The sequence below is a fragment of the Lagopus leucura genome, unplaced genomic scaffold (assembly GCF_019238085.1).
Source record: "Lagopus leucura isolate 7727_CA_CO unplaced genomic scaffold, USGS_WTPT01 Super-Scaffold_100157, whole genome shotgun sequence".
NCBI classification, from domain to species: Eukaryota; Metazoa; Chordata; class Aves; order Galliformes; family Phasianidae; genus Lagopus; species Lagopus leucura.
In genome coordinates, this window is record NW_024962334.1 from 45,421,632 (window position 1) to 45,443,054 (window position 21,423).

A 21,423-nucleotide genomic window follows, 5' to 3' on the forward strand; every position below is an offset into this window, starting at 1 on the left:
GGCACTGCAAAATGTCTGCAAAGCCATATTTGCAGTGATCTTCAAAAAAGCAATGAACAGTTGATGCTTAGTAAATTAAGTGTAATACAAGTTAAAGTATGAAGTGATTCTGTCGTCTCAGGTAGAGCCAACTTAGTTTTTATCAGCTGAGAATTTAGACAATGCTAACTGTATCTCACAAAGAAAGAAGAAGGAAAATGCATCTCAATTTCTCTGCCTAGAAATGCTTCCTTCTAGAGTTTTCCTACTTCCTATTGTTCCCTGATCAGAGCCACATTTGAATAAAAATTCAATGAAGTAACATTTCTTAGAAAAGAAGAAAATGCAGAAATTTGGGCTTCCCCCCCTCCCCTAAAATATGCAAAGGCACGCTGAATTCCTCTTGTATAACCATGTCCTTTATTCAGGCAACATTTTCACTAAATCTCCTCCCTCCCAGAGGCAGCATCTGCTGTCACTTTGCCACAGAGACATGAGATTTCTGCCTCAGATCTGCTGCTGCAGACGGCCTACAGTGCCTGTGACATGCTGCTGACACCGTTCAAGAGCTCTAAGAAATAGATGTTCTGGGTTCCAGAGAAGAAAACCCTTTCTGCTTGCATGCACTAAAACATCATGCCCAGGCAGGACATGAAAATTCTTGTTAAGGCTCTTTCCCTTTGCAATGAAAATAAATTTATTGACACGCTCTGCTTGCCTGGAAACTGAGTTATTATTTACAGAGGTGGACAAACTTTCACGGAATCACAGAATTGTTTGAGTTGGAAGGGATCCTTAAAGGCCATCTGGTCCAACTCCCTCCAATGAACAGGGGCACCTACAGCTCCATCAGATGTCAGAGACCCATCCAGCCTGACCTTGAGTGTCTCTTTCCTTAGTCCTGCATGAAAAGCTGATATCAGGAAGATCCAGTGATCTGCTCTCACTGCTCTTATTTTAATATTACTACTAATAGCCGAAACATCGGAGTGCAGCTCTGAGAAACTCAATAGGTGATTTCTTTAATGGTGAACCTAAGCATAGGTTGGGCAGCAGGCTGGAAATTAATTTTAAGTGAGGATAATTTGGTCACATCTTAAGCAAAATAGAAATGTTGTCATTAATTTCCTGAGAGAATTTCTGGTTAATTTCCTCAGACTTTCCCACTTCTGATGAGAGATCGGTGCCTAAAAAGAAGGGAATACTGAGAGTATTACATGTTTATCCATGGCATGCAAAGCTCTCATCACCATGAGATCAGAGGTTGTAAAGCCACTGTCAGGTTTACTGCCAATGTTTCTGATTGGGAAAACTTCATTTTGAAGAAGAAGGCTATTTGTTGAAATTGCTTGAAAAACCTAAGAAATGGATATGCAATTCTTCTGACTATGCAAGTGAGCAACATCTCCTCAGACTAATTTTTTATATAACTTTTTTATAACACTGTTACCGTCTTTCCATGTTTTGTTCTACTTTTATGTATCTCAAAAGTAACTTCCACGAAGCAATAGATTGCTAGAGCAAAAAGATGAGTGTGGTTTCATAGTGGGTGTACACAGAACTCCAATACAAGGGCTTCTCTGATAGTAATGCCTTCTATTTTATGATGATGGCCCACAACATCAGAGGTAGATACTGGTATTGCCAGTAAAAGGTGAACCTTCCCAACAGTATTCCTGGGTGGTGCATCTCAGCAGTGGCAACATTGACCACATTCCAGACAGTGAAGCACAGTTATCACACCAGGAAATTAAGAGCATCTCAATCAGCACAATGGATTATGACCAGGGAATGTATATCAAGCGGAATATTGGCCTCAATGAGTCGGAAACAATGATGGCAACGTTGGAATATTGCAAAGTTTGCAGCAAGTGGGTCCCTTGAATGCTAACACAAGAACAGAAAGAACACCATATGGAAGTTTGTTAGGACCTGCTGAGTCAATATGAGGCTGAAGGTGATGGTTTGCTGGATAGCAATCGTTACTGGTGACATAATATCACCGCTATGAGACAGAGTCAAAATGGCAGTTCATGGAGTGGCAACATGAATTTCCATTGAAGGTAAAGTTCAAGATGCAGCCCTTGGGGTAAAGCGATGTGCACTGTCCTTTGGGACGGAAAAGGGGCGGTCCTACTGGCTTTCCTGGAACTTGACCATCAACTCTGACCGTGATGATTGTTGACTAAGCCAAAGGCTCAAACTTCCAAAGTCAGGCCAGAGAAGAAGACAATCTTCCTCAGGCAACATGATAACACCAGGCTCCAGGCCAGTTTGAAGACCATGGAGCATATTGCTAGCCTTGCCTGAACTTGTCCTGCTACACTCACCATATAATCTGGTTTTGGTGCCTTCTGATTTCCATCAGTCCAGGCTAATGAAAAATGGACTGTATGAGCAACATTTTCCTAGCAACTATGTCATCATAGCAGCTGTGAAACAGTGTCACCTCCATTGGTGCACATTTTTATGAGCATGGCATGCAGTTCATCTGCTGAAAATACATAGTGAATGGCAGTGACTATGTTGAAAAATAGCATTTTGTAGCTGAGCATTTTTTTCTATCAAACAGCTTTATTGTGCTCTTTGTATCTGTTGTCATTTCTGTGGACATAAATAGGAGGCACTGCTTTCAGAGAAACCTATATAATATACACAGGTGTACGATGAGCTACCTTCAGCACAGAAAACCTGAACTCTAGCTCAAAGAATGCTATTAACATTAGCTCACATCCCTCTTAACAGAGGCTAGATGCTCGAGACAAAAATCTCTTATATATCAGCTCCTTACACTTCCTCATCCTCTTTTGTAGCCTACAGAAGTGATAGCCTGTGGGTTGTGGGTGCTCTGAAAAACTCTGAGAAGGAAAGGAAATGCTGCTTCCCAGAAAAATACTCAACAGAACCTTAGGTGGAAGGCTTTCACATGAGAGTATTATTCTGCAACTGACACCATTTCCTCTGAGGATTTTTGTAAGGAGTCTCAAGATTTTGCTGAAGTGTCTTAGCTCTATAATAGTTGTCCCCTCCAGATTTTTTTTTTTCAAGCTCTTTAGCTTCTTTTACCTCAGGGAAGCATTACAGAGGATTGCACTCTCCTCTGATTCACAAGGATGGGCAGCAACAACAAAATACATAAATACAACATCCTGCACAGGAGCCTCCTAGGATACTGTTCAATTAATCACAGTAAAAATTAGTGTCATTGATTTGGAAAAGTTAAAAGCATCAGTCTACCTACCCATCCATCAGGCTGTAATCACCACTGTAAGCTGGCAGCAGCACAGGAAATTAAAGAATAAAAGAAACAGCTTTGTTTTAAATAACACAGATTGGGAATGCCAGATAGTTGTAGCTGAGGGGCATAATTACAAAATGTTCTGGCTCAAGAGTTTAATCTCAGCAAGCCAAGGAACCTGCTGATTCAGACTGCAGTGGCCAATAAGGTTGTGCAATAAAAGATTTGTAAAACAACCACGTGCTGGGTTGTAACATTCAGACCCTGCAGATACGGGGAGTGTTGTCCATGTGTTGCCAGGAGTTAGCAACAAACCACTGCTCAAGTCACGCACATCAGCAGCACAGTCAGGTCTGCCCCTTTATCTGGAGTAGGTTGCAAAAGCTCACTATGGTCTGCCACACTTAATTGCTTACAAAAGAAGCAACAGTGTGCATTCCACAGACATGCATCAAATGGAATAAATAAAGCCATAAAAATAAACAAATAAACAAGGAATGTATGATGTTAATGGCTCCTAAGTGGCCCTGCTTCAGTCACAACTTAAGCCTAAGAATGCAGAAAACAAGCTGAAAGGTTTACAGCTGATATCTTGGACACGTCTAATACCAGCAGAGTGCCTGGTCATCATGATGGGGTTTCAACCAAAGATAGTATTCACACTGTTCCAAGATGGGTTTTTTTAGACTTTATGTTACAACAGGGAAAGCAAACTATCATTTATTCTCAACCAGGCCAGTGGTCAGACACTGGATTTTCTGCCCAACCCATCAATCAAAATGGAGGGTAATAATTCATCACCAAAAACACAATGACAAATGACTGCTTTATGATGATGGTAGCCCACAGTTGGTCTTCTCTCATGTGGTTGATGAGCTTATTAAAGCTTTGACTAAGAGGCAATAATACCTATCCTTAAGAATTGAGAGGATTTGGATTTAATTCCTACTACTGCTGTCTAACCAGCAATACGGTCTTCCAGATTCACAACTGGTCCCTAGGAGTGGGGGACTGTTAATTTTGCCCTTAAGGCTGTATAATACATATAATTATTCCCTATGTTTCCTGCAGCATCCCTCAGGTGACATTCTTGCTTACTGCTATTTCTTATACTCAAGTATAATATATACATCCTAATTCTGACATCACTGTAACCAATAAAGAGTAAATGGAAAAGTCTACATGATCCACATCAGAATCTAGTTAAAGTCATGGAAAATGCACTGCACAACCAGAAGGTTTGTAATAAGTTCATTAATACTGCTTACTAAACTGAGGTGTAATTAGGCTATTAGCTTTGGCAGTCTAAACAATGCATTTCATTCTTCATAAAATATTCTCACCTTGGCAGCAGTGGAAGAAATCACATTTGAGAACTTTATCCTTTCTTCAGTGCAGCAAAATCTCCAGCCTTTTCAGCCAGCTATACCCAATCAGACTGAACTGGATGAGCATTACAAGGACACTGGTCCCAACAGGCACACACCAAAGCTCATTCATTGGGATGGATCCATTCATGCAGCAAACCAAACACACACTGCCAGACTGCACCCTACCTGACAAAGTTCCTTATGCAGAGGTCACCTACAGACAGCTATTTGTTGCCACCTTCCCCATTCTTGTCTCTGCCCAGGGGTACATACAGTGAAGGCACTGTGTGAGCATCATCTTCATCCCAACCCATTCATGGTTTGTGACTCTGAAATGCAAACCCTCTGTGGCAAGGGACATTTTCTCACTGCATTTTTTCAGCAGCCAATAAAACACAGCCTGAACCTGGGACCTTAAGACAGCAAATAATTATAATAATAACGATAATAATAACACAGGTTTACTTAAATTCAGGCAACTGTGAGCTGCAGCAGACCTCATTGCCAGCAACAGAAGAAAAGAACCAACTGGGTGCACTATTCTCTGCTGCAGTTCCTCAATTTCCAGCACAGCTGGGGTTGTGTTGCTGGGTACATTTGCTTGTACTGGGGGACTGAGAGCTATGGAAGATCAGGCTGTTGGACGTGTTATTCTGGCAGACACGTATGCTGTTCCAGGCTCCAAGGCTGAGCAAGAGCTGCAGCACTGGTTTGTGCAAGACAAGGTAGAGCTGGGGGAAGTAAAAGAAGCATCAGATAGCAGCAGTGCTCCTTGGTATGGTGTGTATTTCTTCTCCACCCTTCAGGGTTGTGATAAGCCTCCGCAAGGGGCTTTAAATCACCCCATGGAGGATGCATAAAGGCAAAGGAATGTTATTACAGCTCAGAGAGATCAAAGCACTGCACCACTGTACATGCTGTAATGGGGATGCTGACAGCATGCTGGCGTGGAGAACCTACCATAACAGTATTGCAGTATTCATGCTGAATGTGAAAACAGGCATCTAATACAACTTTATGCGTTGGCATTAATTACCTTAGTAAAATGCCACAACACAAAAGGAAACAAAGTTTTATTCCAGTGACTCTTTAGAAACATTTAGGACTTGCCTAAAAACTTTGAGAATTATGCTACGTGGTGCTGCCTACATCCCTAACATGCAGTCAGCTCAGTGACAGCAAAACTTACCAAACCACGTAGAATTTTGCCCGACTGTACATTATTTTAATGCATCCTGTTAAGAAAAATCAAGGTCATAGAGAGGATAAAGGTAGCTAAAGTTTCTATAGCAACAGTTACTAGGATGCGGTTGCCAAAGGTGCTTTCTTGTTACATCCTGAAGTAGCTGTACTGGCTGCTTTTCCTTCCTGTTTACTACTCTTTTTGGTAATATCGGTACAGACATGATGCAAATGTGCTTTCTTTGTCAGCATGATCTCGCAGACTGTTCCTGCCCATGAGCTGAATATACAGGACATATCATGTGAAAGGGAACAAAAACAACAACAAAAAAGCAGTCTGACCTTGAGGGGACACAATTGGCTTAAAACACGCACACTGTTCTGAAAAAAAAACCCAAAAACTAACAGCTGCATATTGTAGTTGCAAGTGGAAAAAAAAGAAGTGAAAAGAACAAAGATAAGTTTCTCTTTTTCTGCTTGCTGACTTTGCATACTGCATACTGCCCATTTCTCATTCTCCTAATAGACAAATCTCCTCACTGTTCCTATTGCTCGTCCAAACCTGTAGGTGACAGAACAGCAGTCTAAGCTGGAGAAATGTCTCTGTGAAATTACAACAGCACAGAAGTGGAACTGCTTTGGAGCTGAAATGTATGTTCCTTTTTCATGGACTGATAATCCCAAGCTGAGGCACCCCATAAGTCCTTGTCCTGTGGGGAAGCACAGGGCTCTGAGGTACTGAATATCTCATTAAAATGAATGGTTAATAGTCACTGAGAAGGAACATGCTGTAATTGCACGGGTGGCACAATGCAGGATGGTGCACCATGCCACATAAAGCTCCCTGCAGCTCATCCCTGGGAGATCTGGTCTGGTGATCACAGCAGGAGATGCCTAGTAGAGATGCAGTTGAGCATCAACTCAAGCAGAATGCCAACACTGGGGCTGAACATGCAATCAGGACTGCATTTCCTCAAGCCAGCAGCACTCTCAAGAGTTTTCTTGGCCATTTTGCTCAGCACTGATCACGTGCCATCACCTGCAGCCAGGCACAAAGCATGCCAAATGGGTCCTTGAGCATACTCTAAAGCTATTTTGCCATTGGCATCATCTCATTAATGGATATGTGGCACATTTGACCTCACTTTTAAAAGATTAGTTTGGTGCCTCCTAAAGGTGTGGGATGCTTGCACCGGCCATGTGTGGTGTCTGTTGCTCCAATGAGGCAACTCAGTCACCTGCAGTCCTTGCAAATCAGAGTCCACTTACTGGTAACAGATTTCATGAAGGTTAAAGCAGCTTTCACATTCTGATCCTAGCAGAAATCTTCCAAGTGTTTGATCGCTGTACCAGATCTTTACTGGACCTCCTCAGGGCTTAGAACAAGGTTTCAAAGATAGACGAGATACTAGTCTGGGAATTAAACTGAAAGGCAGATTTATAGAGGAATTTGCAATCCCTTTGAAAATCAGAGTGGTAGAGCTTTCTCCATTTACTTTTACCAAATCAAATCAAAGAAGCTGAAATTGCAGAGAACTAACTTGAATAAATCCCAGTGCACCCACATCTAAAAGAACAACGAAATCTGACCCAAAATACATCGAGAAACATAAACAATTCTGCAAGTACCCTACACTTTCTTTTTTATTATTATTATTAAAAGAGCCTTGCTGCCAGCACTGCTTCCTATGTCTGACCAATCTGTGACACACATCTCAGAGCAGAGGATTTTTCCATTAACGCAGCGCTCTGAATGTGCTTGTTGTTAAACACCAAGTACGCGTCAGTAGTGTTCTCTTTGAGCCAAAGAACATCTTTGATCACAATCATTTCCTCTCGACTCCAACCATTAATTCTTGTTTCCACTGGATCCTCCATTTCTCTTAAGTACACAGTATATTCTAGCAGTGCATCTTGAGAAAAAAAAAGAAAAAGCAGCTGGATAAACAAAACAAAAACACCACAAATTTTCCACTTGATTCAATGAAGAAAAATCAATTTTCAGGCTTCCTGAATCAAGTTTCTGAGGCATCACATGGGAAATCCCTCACCCACAGACAGATTGTTCCTTGTCCCAACAAGAAACATGTCTTCTCCCCCACACTCCTACCATATCTCTGCAATGTCATTTTTAATGCAACTCCTCAAAGTTGCTTGAGTGTATGTAAAACAATAAACAAACGCTTTTTCTTCCATCTGCCAGGTAATGTACTGGAGACATGTTTGCTGCTGCTGAGTGACATCCATCTATTCAAATCCCTTCTGAACCAGAATCAATATTAGCTAGATCCATTACCTCCTGTTTTATTGGCAGTTTGGGTACTTGTTCAGAAAACAGTCCCTCCTAGTAATGTAATAAAGCCCCCACCTTTGAGATAATTAGGTTGTCTGTGATACAGCATCCACTGATGATCATTTCCCTGCTGATTTTGGCCTGCTGGTACAGCTCAGGTTGCAGTCGCCATCACTAAACACTCTTACATCAGACCATCTGAGTCTCACTGCCAAATAATTGCCAAATTTAGATTTTTTTTTTTTTTTCACTATTCTATAATAACAGCAAGCAGCCAAACCTCAAAGTGTCATTAACATGCTTTTAAAAATGCACTAAAATGGTTTTGTCAATTACCGTGAGATTTAATATCCCAGCCACAACACAGATATCCCTCACTGTAACAACAAATCCCTCCAGGAGTGCACACATGATACCACCATTCCCAGCATTTCCTCTGGATCCTCAGCATAACCCAGAGGCTAATAATTTCAAGCTCTTTCAGAGGAGGGGCAGAAGCAAGCTCCAAAAATGCTATGAACATTCAAACACGGCCTTGCCAACTGTCCTTCCCCCATTAATTTCATTGCTAATAGATGGGAGGACTATGATCTGATGCATCCATTTACTCTTCACTTACCTCCCCTGATCTTTTGCTACTGAGCTCACTTCACTGCTCTTGGCTTTAACCACTGATGGATAAAGAGAAAGTCCTGCTTTGTTACCTTGTCAGCCTTTAAATAACAGTCTTGTTACCTAACAGATAAGAATACATGACTTCGCAAGTCCCCTGAGGCATTAGGATCATGCCTAATTATCCCTATGTCTTTAAATAATAGAAATGGATGACTGATGGGAAATCTGTGTAAGGTATTGAAGGTGAGACAACATTTACTGTTCTGAACAGAAAAACAGTAGGAGTATATATTCCCATTATAAAGCATTTAAAATCAAACCATACCCAGTGGTACTAAATACTTCACGGAAAGAGCAAGGGATGAAGAAAGCTGATGCACAAAGGGAGAGTGGGTTTCTCATTAACAGCACAAATACCAATTGCTTTGATATATTCAAAGAAAAAAGCACTAGGACTCTAAGGGTGACACTTTCCTCTTCTCATTACGCAGGAGCTAGAAGTTCTCCTCTGGCAGTTTCAGGCCATGTCTCTTGTGGTCACAGTGTCTCCATGGGAGCTTGCTCCAATCATGATTTTTTTGCTGACACAGTGCAATTTACTGACTCTCCAGAGTAGCTGATTTTGCTAATATACCTTTCTAGAATGCAAACCCCAAATCCATACAGCCTATTAATATAAAGCTGTTCCACAGGTATTGGATCTGTGCTTAACTTCCCACCATTTGGACTATTCCAGAGCTGTAGGCCCCAACCTACTCCTCACAAACTACCTATAATCTAATCAAACCTTTCAAAACTATTCAAGAGCTTAGCAAGCTGTCACAGCCACAGATCAAGTCAACAGTGAGAATAATGTGTAATATTTCATGATGTGCAAAATGTTGCTGCTGTGCTGAATATTCCTTACTCAGTGGTACTACCTATTGCCTAGGAAAGGCAGTCCTAAGCCAATCCACCAGTGCAGATAGACTGCCAAATTATGGGATTCCTGGGAACTATCCCAAAAGTCTTGGAGCCAACCTGAGCCTGGATACACGCAGTGTATTACAATCAAAAAAACGCTTAATTAATGAATGCTGACATTGTACCTTCCTTGGAACAAAGAGGAAAGCATGGCGCTCTGCCCAAGGAGTTTACAGCCTAAGTTATACTGGCAATGAAGATCAGACACACAAGAATGCAGAGGGAAGGCTGACACTTCATCTTAACCTTTGTTTTTCATAAATACAGGTGTAACAGTGGCAGCAGAAAGCAGTCTCTATTCAAAACCTCATGGCTTTTTTCACCCTCCTGACTACAAGCAAGTTCACATTACATCTTTCCACAGAATCACAGAATTGTAGGGGTTGGAAGGGACCTCCAGAGATCATCGAGTCCAACCCCTCTGCCAAAGCAGGTTCCCTACTGTCTGTCTATACACGTATACCTCTTTTTACATCAAGTTCTTTATAATTTAAATCCTAATTTTTGTCAGTAGAACATTTAGTTCTACCAACTCAGAACATCCTCCTCCAAAAGTAGATCCTCTCTCCTACTCCCCACACTTGATCATCCACCTCCTTGGTTCAAATATCAAATATCTATCATATTCAGATCAAAAGCTCATCCATCTCACCATGCTAAGGTCTCTATTCTTTGACCCACAACTCTGAACATCCTACAGTCTTTGCATGGCTTATAATTTCCTTTCCCATTCCTGTCAACGTCACAAGAACCTTTCACATAAAATCACAGAATCACAGAATCACAAGGTTGGAAACGACCTGCAAGATCATCTAGTCCAACCACCCTCCCATTCCTATCAGTGCCACAAGCTACTAAACCATCTCTCGTAGCTCCTCATCCAGGCGCCTCTTGAACACTGCCAGGGATGGCGACTCCACCACCTCCCTGGGCAGGCCATTCCAGTGCCTGACCACCCTCTGAGAGAAAAAGTTTCTCCTAATATCCAACCTAAACCTCCTCTGGTACAACTTCTGGCCGTTTCCTCGGGTCCTACTATTTGCCTGGGAGAAGAGGCCAGACCCTTTTGCACCACAACCTCCCTTCAGGAAGTTGTAGAGTGCAATGAGGTCTCCCCTGAGCCGCCTCTTCTCCAGACTGAACAATCCCAGCTCCCTCAGCTGCTCCTCATAAGACTTGTGCTCCAGACCCCTCACCAGTTTTGTTGCCCTTCTCTGGACACGCTCCAGGGCCTCAATGTCTTTCTTGTAGTGAGGGGCCCAAAACTGAACACAGTACTCGAGGTGCGGCCTCACCAGTGCTGAGTACAGGGGGATGATCACCTCCCTGCTCCTGCTGGCCACACTATTTCTAATGCAGGCCAGGATGCCGTTGGCCCTCTTGGCCACTTGGGCACACGGCCGGCTCATGTTCAGCCGAGCATCAACCAACACCCCCAGGTCCCTTTCCTCTTCACAATCATCCAACCACTCATCCCCAAGCCTGTAACGCTGCCTGGGGTTGTTGTGGCCAAAGTGCAGAACCCGACACTTGGCCTTGTTAAACCTCATCCCATTCATCTCAGCCCAGCGATCCAGCTTACCTAGATCCCTCTGCAGGGCCTTCCTGCCCTCAGGCAGATCGACACCACCTCCCAACTTGGTGTCATCTGCAAACTTACTCAGGGTACACTCAATCCCTTCATCTAAGTCATCAATGAAGATATTAAACAGGATGGGCCCCAGTACCGACCCCTGGGGGACACCACTTGTAACAGGTCTCCAGCTGGACTTCACTCCATTGACCACCACCCGTTGAGCACGGCCCTCCAGCCAGTTCCTTATCCAATGGAGGGTAAAACTGTCCAAGCCATGGGCAGCCAGTTTCCGCAGAAGGATACTGTGTGAGACCATGTAAAAGGCTTTGCTGAAGTCTAGGTAGACTACATCAACTGCCTTTCCCTCATCTACCAGTTTGGTCACCCAGTCGTAGAAGGAGATGAGGTTGGTCAAACACGACCTGCCTTTCATGAACCCATGCTGGCTGGGCATCTAAATAAAATAACACACCCAGAGTGCTTAGACCCTGAGGATGGGACACAGAAGGAAAAGTCAGCATTCACAGGTAGTAGGGGTATGGACAAAGTCCTTAGTGCAGAATAAATTAGTATACCATGGGAACTGATCTCCTTGCTGCACAGACTATAAGAAAATGAAACACATGCAGACTGTAAACATATCACATACGAGTGTAGATCACACATTAAAGCTGAGTACCTTCCCACCTCCAAAGCATTCTATTTTTGGAACTAGCATTTTTGGATTTGTTTATCATCCTCTGCCAAAAGCTAGGAATTCATCATCACAAGATCCCTCTAGGTTTTCTTTTTCCATTCATTTCTCATTCATTCCCTTTGAAACACTCCCCATTCAGCCAATGTTACTTAATTTTCACTTTTTTTTTTTTTAATGGAGGAGTTTAAATACATTGAAAAAGAACTAACGATTTTAGACCTAAATAAGTGACACACACAAACTTCTCCTCCCTGCAGTTCAGAAAATTTTATTACTATGCGCAATATTGTCATTATCCTCTCTCCTGTAACTACTGACACAAAGAACTTGAAATATCATGCTGGTGAAAAGTGGACAGAACTGAAAGAAATGTAACAACAACAACATAAAGAACAGAAGTGAAGATATTTTTAAATCACTTACCCAGCATCAGTGCTATTTCCACACAGTAACACATCTTCCGTACCATTCTTTATAAAGTAGTTTACTGCAAGAGAATTAAAGGAACAGCTTTTTAACTAGTACATTCTGGGAATGATAGCACTCCCAAATGTTATTCATCAACCAACGTATTCATTCAGGACTGTAAAAGAGATATGAAAGGCATGGCTTTATTTGTTTGGCTAATTTCAGCCAAAGGAAATATAAAAACAAAGACTTATTTTCAAAGCTTTTTAAACACTTGCTGTTTATATTCCAACGTGACCAGTGCAATAGTGTGGCAGTAGGGCTGTGGGCTTTGTTTGAAGGAAACATCATCTAGCCATGTCCCTGGCTGCTGTAGGACAATGTTATTGAAGTCAGGATAGCAGTGTCCAATGAAAGTAATCCATAAGTTTGTCCCTTTGGATTAGACACTGATGAGATAGTTATTAACTGAAACTCATGATAGGTTAAAAATGCAACCAAGTCAAGATCTAATAATACAAGCAAAACATCCCATTCCCCCAATCTGGTGAGTTCTACTCAACAGAGAAAATGCGCAGTATGAAGCAAAAGAAAAAGGAAAAATGCTTGTTGTTAAAGATCAAACAAACAAGGAAATATTCATAAAGACAAATATTTATCAACACAGTCATCTGTAGTGTCAATGGAGAGAGACAGAAACATCTCGAGGGAGACTCAGACGAGCACACTAAATTTAAATGCTCAGGATCGTTCCCTGGTTGACTATCAATGAGGCTTAAGGAAATTAGCATCCCCAGGCTAACGAGAGCCTTTGTGTACATACTCCATCTTCTATCTCCAGCCAGCAAAGCAGTCTAAAATTCAGAGAAACAGAACAGGAAGCCACCTCCTCAAAAGGATAACCAGAAATGGGTTTTGAAGAGATGTTCTAAGGAGCATCGCTTGAACCCGAATGGCAGCATTGAGGAAAGGATAAAAGCATTGATATAGAAACAGCATAAATGCAAAACAGAAGACAACAGTTAATGGAGGGCAGATGTATTAGTGTACTTTGTTTTAGCAGAGAATACGGATCCCCTATTGACTTAAGACATGTTTTCAGCCCTACACAACAAGTGTTTATGAGTCGAGGATCTCTGCAGGTGTTAGTCTGGAGAGGTTCTCCATTCTAGGCTAACACCCTGTTGTGAAATGCTATAAAAATCAAGAGCGACAGCTTATCCAGGCAGGCTATGCAAAGAATGCCACTGAACAGATGTGCTGTGGCTTTCTTAGTAAGCTGCGAGCAGTGGAAAAGCCCTACCCTGCTGCATGCCAAGAAGGAATTACTGTCCATGAGCTTTATGGTTTGTGAGGGCACGTGATGGTGTTCAGAAGTCATCACTGCATACACCCTGCTCAGACTGCATGCTTTTCTGCTTCGCTGTATGTTTGGCATTTCTGCAGAAATATCTTGACTATCAGCAACACCACTGAGCTCAGCATGGTAAAGGATCTGTGAAAAGCCACCAGAAAAGCGGGAAGGATGTGGAGACTTACATATTGTTTCACTCTGCACTTCTGCTGCTGAAACAATTCTGTTTTTCCCAGGACAGATGGTATCTTATTTGGGACACATGCAGTTGGTGACACAAACACTCTGTGAGTCAGGGGAAACATGGCACAACCACAGAATGAGGGACAAACAACCACAGAAGTTCTGCACCTTGCTAATAAGTGGTGTTGCTACATGGGGTATCCCAAACTTTGCAAGCATGCAGAGCTCTCTGGGAATTGCAAAATTTCATATTGCGAACACTAAGACCAGGAGGACACTATAGTTGGAAAACTGAAGCAACATGTTGGGTATTAGGAAAAATTTCTTCTCAGAAAGAGTGGTGATGTGCTGGCAGAGGCTGCCCAGGGAGGTGGTGGAGTCACCATCCCTGGAGGTGTTCAAGAAAAATGGAGATGTAGCAGTGAGGAATGTGATCAGTGGGTATGGGGGGATGGTTGGGGTTGGACTGGGTGATCTTAGTGGTCTCTTCCAACTTTAATGATTCTATGAACACTTCCTGCTCATCTGAACCAGAAGACGCAAACAGCGCCAGAGCACAGAATAAGTAAAAATGTGTAAGCAAACAAGGCATTTAAAATCTCAAGAAGATACAAAATCCTGTTGTCTGTTGTTGACAAACATTTACACTCCTAAAATCAGCAGTGCAGTGAGTGCTACGCAAAGCATGCTGAGGAATTGGTATGCAGACACTGCTGGGAGAGGGATCTTCGCCACAGGATCTGCAACTGCGCAGTGCAGCACCACCTCTGTGTGCCAAACTTCAGCCTGAAGAAGAGCTGAATTACTGATTCCCCACTGATAAATGAAGGGGGGATTAGAACATTATGCCTGAGGAGACAAATTGCTGTATTATCAAAAATGCACACAACAATCAATTTGTCATTCAAAGCAAGTTGGTTTGGATTTCGACCAAACATGCCAGGCAATCAGAGCTCTTTAAGGAGGAAGCAGTCATTGCTCTTGCTCTTAAGAACAAACCACTTTGGTATCATATTAGCCCACGGCCTAAGCTTTCTATCACTTAACTCTAACATGAACAAAGGATATAAAACTTTTTCATTTGCAGTAGGAGCTTATCTATGAAATGTAGACTGTCCCAGCTGATAAACACTTTATGAGAATAAGACTTTGTCACTGTCTTGGAAGATTCTCATTGATTTTCGTTACAGTTTGTCAGCTTTTTCACTGAAAAACTTCTACATGTCAATAGAAACAAAATATGAAAACAAAACTGACTGTACTGTATATTTTTTTTAATGTCTTAAGTAAAATCAAGCCAAAACAAGTCATATTTTCACACATGCTTACATGTAAATAATCTAGACCCAACATGCTTTATTTTTTTCCTCCAAAATAAAGTGTATTTTATCTTTTTCCTCCCAGCTTCACTAAAAACTTAGCGTTAGAGTTATGGAGTATGTGAAGTCTTTTTGGAACTTTCCAACAGGAATTTTCAGAGTAAAATAACTACCTGATCTACTCAATTATCAAAATAATAAAGTCAGATGATCAGAAAACACTCCCTGAGTATTTGTTTCTGCTTGGCCACACATTATTTATTCGACTGTTGCCAGGTAAACATCTATTTTTAAATAACACAAAACATTTTCTGTCAGCATTTGGAAGTTAGAAATTCAACAGAAACATGTTTCCTAACAACCAGATGCTGTCTTCTCTAAAACATATGTACATTTGTATCCACTCTAAGCTTCATAAAAACATACTAAGATGCCATATCCCCCTGCACCTGATGCAGCATTACTCGTGCTAGGTTGGTTTCTCTGCCAATAGATTGGTGCAATACAAACCCTTGCACTGGTGTCATCTTTCCTGGATTGTATTTTAGAAGTGCTGAGCTCAATAAATCAAAGCTACAAAAGCGAGTGCTCTGAAGCAGCTTATTACCTTCTGAGTTTCGTCTGCATACAAAGGAGAGTGAGACACAGGTCATCGCTACAGCCAAAGTGGCTCAAGCACCATGAATCTGGCACAGGCAGATCCCTGTGCTATGTACTGGGGGAAGGAAGCTCATAACCTCACTGCAATGAGCGGTTGTGCCAGTTAGAGGGAAGGGAGTAGGAGTTTACCTCCATACTAGGGATTGTCTCTCTTGGCATTGACATCATCTAACATTAATGTACTTGTTGCACCAAAGAGTAAACATTAGTCTATTTTCACTCAGAGGGTGGTGAGGCACTGGAACAGGTTGCCCAAAGAGGCTGTGGATGCCCCATCCCTGCAGGCATTCAAGGCCAGGCTGGATGTGGCTCTGGGCAGCCTGGTCTGCAGGTTGGCGACCCTGCACATAGCAGGGGTTTGAAAGTAGATGAGCATCGTGGTCCTTTTCAACCCTGGCCATTCTATGACTATGATTCCATTCCCTGTTTTGAGGAAAGGATCGATAACAGTTACACTGATAACAAATAGTGCACAGCACAGTTACATTATTATGGACTACTAACAGTTGTCTTCAGATATGACATTAGGCCCAGAGAGCAGAGCACTCTGACTGTGGAGCGGGGAAGGTCTGCTCTTCCCCATCACGAACAAAGGGACCTAATAATAAATGCAGCCAAAGCAACAATGTCTGTGAATCCAGCCCTGTGAATCCAGCTATGAATCTGCTACACTTGTATCTACCTAGAGCATTATAATTTCTTCAGCATCCTCAAAGCTACTGGCTTTCCAAGGATGCCAAAAAGCTTGGTCGGAGTCCTAACAATACGCATCAGTGGATCCTTAAAGCTTAAACTCACAACAGAATTTGTAAATTGATTGTAAATAGTGAGTAAATAGACAAAATCCTCTAGGTTTCCTGTGTTTTTTTCCCAAAGTTCTCATACATCTCATCTTTTCTACTATTTTATTCTACACTTCACATTTCTACATTGGACCCTTCCACACCTGGAAGTTCTAAATATTCACACTGCCTCCCATTGTCAGAAAAAAGAAAAAAAAGAAAAAAAAGAAAAAAAAGAAAAAAAGAAAAAAAGAAGGCAAATTTTCTGTCAACTTCCTCAACAAGATAAGAAGTTAATTAATTCTAATTAAAATTATGCTCCATACCTATATCGCACCACTGAGCAGAAAGCTGCAGGGTAGAAATCTCTCCTCATTTCCGTGTAAAAGGATGAAGAAAGTTTCCAGTTGAGAAAAATTAGGAAGTTCAGCTTAGAAAACATGGTTCCCAAATCCACATTGTGTTCCTTACCTAGCAACCCAGCCGAAACGATATCTTGATTTGTCTTATCTCTAAGTCATCACAATTTAAATATATATATATATAATGGTATTTGAATGCTGCTCTTTACGTGAGTGTAATTATATGTATATATATTATCACACTTGGGTAAAGAGCAGCGTTCAAATATCATTAGTCACTGCCCAGAGTGGAGTCCTCTGGCTGACTTTCTAACAAAAACGTTAGAGAGGTGTCTGTTATCTTGGACTATTTATTGCAGCCATACGGGTGCACGTTGGTTGGAGATTTTCCCTCCATGCTACGGCAAGCACGGAGCACTGACAGCCAACAAATAACCAGATCCAAATTTAAAATGCAACTCAGAAAGCCCCATCACCTTGCAGTTGTGATGTGTGACACAGAAACAAAATAGACAACACCCCTTCCTCACCCTTTCGCCCACCGGCACAAACACGCTGTACCTCCTGGTAATATGTAATAATTAAAATGAATCCTTGCTGCACTTGCTGTGTGCACACTGTGTCACTCACAGTGAAATCTCTAATAAATGAAATTGAGTTTGAAGATGAAAAACATGCCTCTCAAAAAAGCGATGGAACAGGCTGTATTAAGGGTATTATTAGGGAAGAATGCTTGGGAATAAATGGCACTGCCAGTTAGTTCTTCCCTGCTAAAAGGGGTTGCAAATAATTATAATAATGAAGTACTCTCTTGTTGCTCACCCCACGACAGGGGATCTGGTTCTCTTCCCCTCTTCCCTGGCATTTACTGTTGTCAGTGCCTCTGTTGGGTTTCAGAATCATGGAATAGGTTGGAAGAAACCCTAAAGATCATCCTTTTACAACCTCCTGAAGCTTTCATAGAATCATAGAATGGCCTGGGTTGAAAAGGACCACAGTGCTCATCCAGTTCCAACCCCCTGCTGTGTGCAGGGTCGCCAACCAGCAGACCAGGCTGCCCAGAGCCACATCCAGCCTGGCCCTGAATGCCTTCAAGGATGAGGCATCCACAGCCTCCTTGGGCAACCTGTTCCAGTACATCACCTCCCTCTGAGTGAAAAACTTCCTCCACTTTGCACGCTCTCAGCTGCTGTCCTCTCCCTTCTTGCCTCCCACACTTCCCAAACTCTTCCCTTGCCCACTTGATTCTTGCCCAGCTCACTCCTGCCACCTCATCCCATTGCTGCCTTGGAGGACATTTTCAAAACTTCAACTGAAAAAGGAACAGGAGAGGTTAATTGTGAGGATATTAGGGGAACAGAGTCTAAGAGATGCCCCACCAGGTTTGCCACACTGTGGGGATCACACCAACCCCTTGACATTTTGAGCCAAGTGACACAGGAGACAACAACAAGCAATAAACATGGGGTGCTGGCTTTCAACAATGTTCAGATCCCCTCCTTCCATGCCCATGTCTGGTCAGTCACGCAGACCCATATGCCTGGAGCTGAAGGCTGTGTAGTGCGTAACTAAAAGCATATTTAGTGCCACTTGTTTAGACAAGCACTTCACATGAATAGGCAGCAAAATGCTGAAGTGCGGGCTATGGAAGTTTTGTAGAGGGCTGTTTTGTTGCGTTTTATAGATATATATATATATGTATTTCGCACAAAGGAATTGAAATCAAAAGCTGCTACAAGGGTTGAATGCATTTGTGATTACAGACAGATGCAAAAAAAAAATAAAATAATAGAAGAAAACACTCCTGCTTGCACTGCGATAAAGAAAACAGATGAATTGGATCAAAAACTGACTGGGAAACAAAAGTTTGAGATGAAAAATCAGCGTGTCTCTGAAGGCTAACAGAGGGCTATGTCTGCACTGCCTTAGTATAAGTACAAAGGAAAGAGAGGGTGAGCAGAGAGGTGAGAAAACCTACTGACGGCACAGTATTTTCCAGGTAAGTCAAGTCCAAGGCCAGGACTGAATGAGGAACACTACAGAGGCCAATACCACTAAGAAAACATGTGGAAAAAGGCAAAGGCAGATACTGTGCTCTCAGAATGCAAAGTAAAGCAAAGGAAAAAACCTCACCCACCCATAACCTTGCTAAGTTTTAAGTTCTATGCATCAATTCAGATAAGAAATACATGCTTCTATGTAATAATAAGCTGTGAACAAAGAAAAATGTAATACTGAGATGCAGGAGGAAAGGGATGCAGTGGATGCATGTAGGAAAAAAGTTGCCAATATAATAAACCAGTGGCTTGTGTTATCCAGAAACCAGAGCATAGCATTGCTTTCTACAGATAAACTGCTGAAATGGGGAGGGGAGTATTGACAAGTGGGTAATGAGAATGACCACAAGAATTCAATTAAAAAAAAAAACCTGAGATATTTCATCTCAGGAAAGGGGTGACAAACAGTCAAAAATAGCATGCATTGTGGAAAATGAGAACTTGGTGCGCTCCTAGATACAGGGTGTGATATTTTTTGCCCTAAAACTATTGGAGGAGAGCAAAACCAAAGACAAAGGAAATATATTTTCAACTGCATTTCCTATTTCAACTGCAGAAGTTTCTGCTGCAGGCTGTCCCTTTAACCACAATGTTCAAAGAGAGACCTGTTATATATGTAGATAAGGATATCCAGAGCTATAATAGTTAATGTTTACAAAAATTTATAAAACAATGTCTGTACTTTAGGCTGCAGCAATTCATTTTGGAACACATGGGGCTGCTCTGAGCCACAGACAGATGTTGCCTAAGGTAAACCAAACTGAGTGAGCCTGGCAACTCCTATACTTCATCCCCACCTCACGTGGATGAATTCAGCATTAATGGAAAGTATTAGGAGAAAATATTCCTTAATACTTAAAGCCAGGTCAGTAAGGGAAAGCCATGGTGCGAGTTGCTGCTGATGGTTTGCTCAGAGTTAAAAGTCAGAGCTACCTCCTGCCTTTGCAAGGCTTGTTATTGCTGAGCCCACAGCAAGCAGAAGTCCATGGAGATGCTCCAAGGGGCACAGAAATGGTCCTTTCAAGTGCTCCTTTGAACAGTACTGTGTGAGTCAAGTGGTATATACTTTGGTAGCTTATGAGCAATTTGAGGGTGCAGGAAAATTCTCAGACTGCTGGGTTTCATCTTTTGCAGCAGGTCTTTCCTCTAGCAGATCTCTCTATGAGTAATAATAATGCATCAATGAGAGCAAAAGAAATCTATCTGGAGGATAAATCCTTCTGTTCTACAAATTGTTCCAAAACTCTTTCACCACAAGGTTAAAAAATAATGTTGGATTGTTGGGAAGAGACTGTATTGGATACACCAGCACAACTCCTGTGTTTCTCTGAACCTCAAACTTCTTCTGGGTATTTCTTTTTCTATGTAGCTTAAAACATGAAGTGCACAGGTACAATACTCGTGTTAATAACACATCACTGCATTAACGTTTGAGCATTTACGAAGCAATTTATCTGAAGATCCACAGCACCTGAACAAAGCCACAATATTTACCGTTAACGGTGGAGTAATGCGAGCAGATTCCATGCTGACAAGCACCGTGTGAAAGCTGAGAGAGATTCTTTGTCTTAATCATTGGTTCCCACACAATCATACATAACAAAACACCTCTTCCAGTCTCAACCTGATTTATTGCTTCCCTCTTTTCTCCCACCTCCATAATTACTCATCCAACACTCACTGTCTTCTATTACCACCTCAGACAACACCTAAAACACTTCAGCTCTCCCCAAACCCGATGCATCTATTATGTGACTTGGACATCATTATTTTCTATACTCTTTTCATGCAGTTTCAGAATATCTCTTCGTACAGCTCAATTTCTGTTATTCTCAAAGCAAAAATGAAGCGACTCTCCAGGCAGAGCCAAGAATTAGACACAGAAGTTAGAGAAAATATATGTGTAGACATACATCTACATACGCACATCTGTATTTTCTATATACTCACATATGTATACCTAAACATCCTTACCCATTTATTTTAATAGCCCATTTTATCTAGGACATCAAAGAGGAGGATGTGGAAAGACTTTTGAAGTATTATGTATTGACTGCTGGGATGGAATTGCCCTGATTTAGCAGCTCTGAGCAGTCAGACTGGCTCTGAATGGATTCATACCTCATGCAAGAGCCTCAAGCCTGAGACCCCTTCAGATGGATAGCACATCACCATTCAGCAAATTGCTCTCCAAACAGAGGCCATCTATGTAGAGTTCCCACATTTCTCAACCTTAGGCATCTAACATGGCTAGTTTAGTTGGACCTCCTCCATAGAATGTCTATTATGAGTTAGAAATAGAAAATGGAACAGGCTCCTCCAAAGGCTCCCTCAGAAACTTCTCCAAATCATTCTTATTACTTGATTAGATGCATTTGGGATTCA

The 21,423-nt window shown here is 41.9% G+C and overlaps 1 protein-coding gene across 4 annotated transcripts in view; it reads right to left on the minus strand.

Moving 5' to 3' along the window:
- LOC122189528 (sodium channel protein type 5 subunit alpha-like) overlaps positions 1–21,423 on the minus strand; it is a 206,878-nt gene that overhangs the window by 119,153 nt on the left and 66,302 nt on the right. For all 4 annotated transcript variants that reach the window (XM_042888790.1, XM_042888786.1, XM_042888788.1 and 1 more), the window contains exon 8: positions 12,337–12,400. In XM_042888790.1, the coding sequence (XP_042744724.1) occupies positions 12,337–12,400 (64 nt within the window). The remainder of the gene's footprint in view (positions 1–12,336; positions 12,401–21,423) is intronic.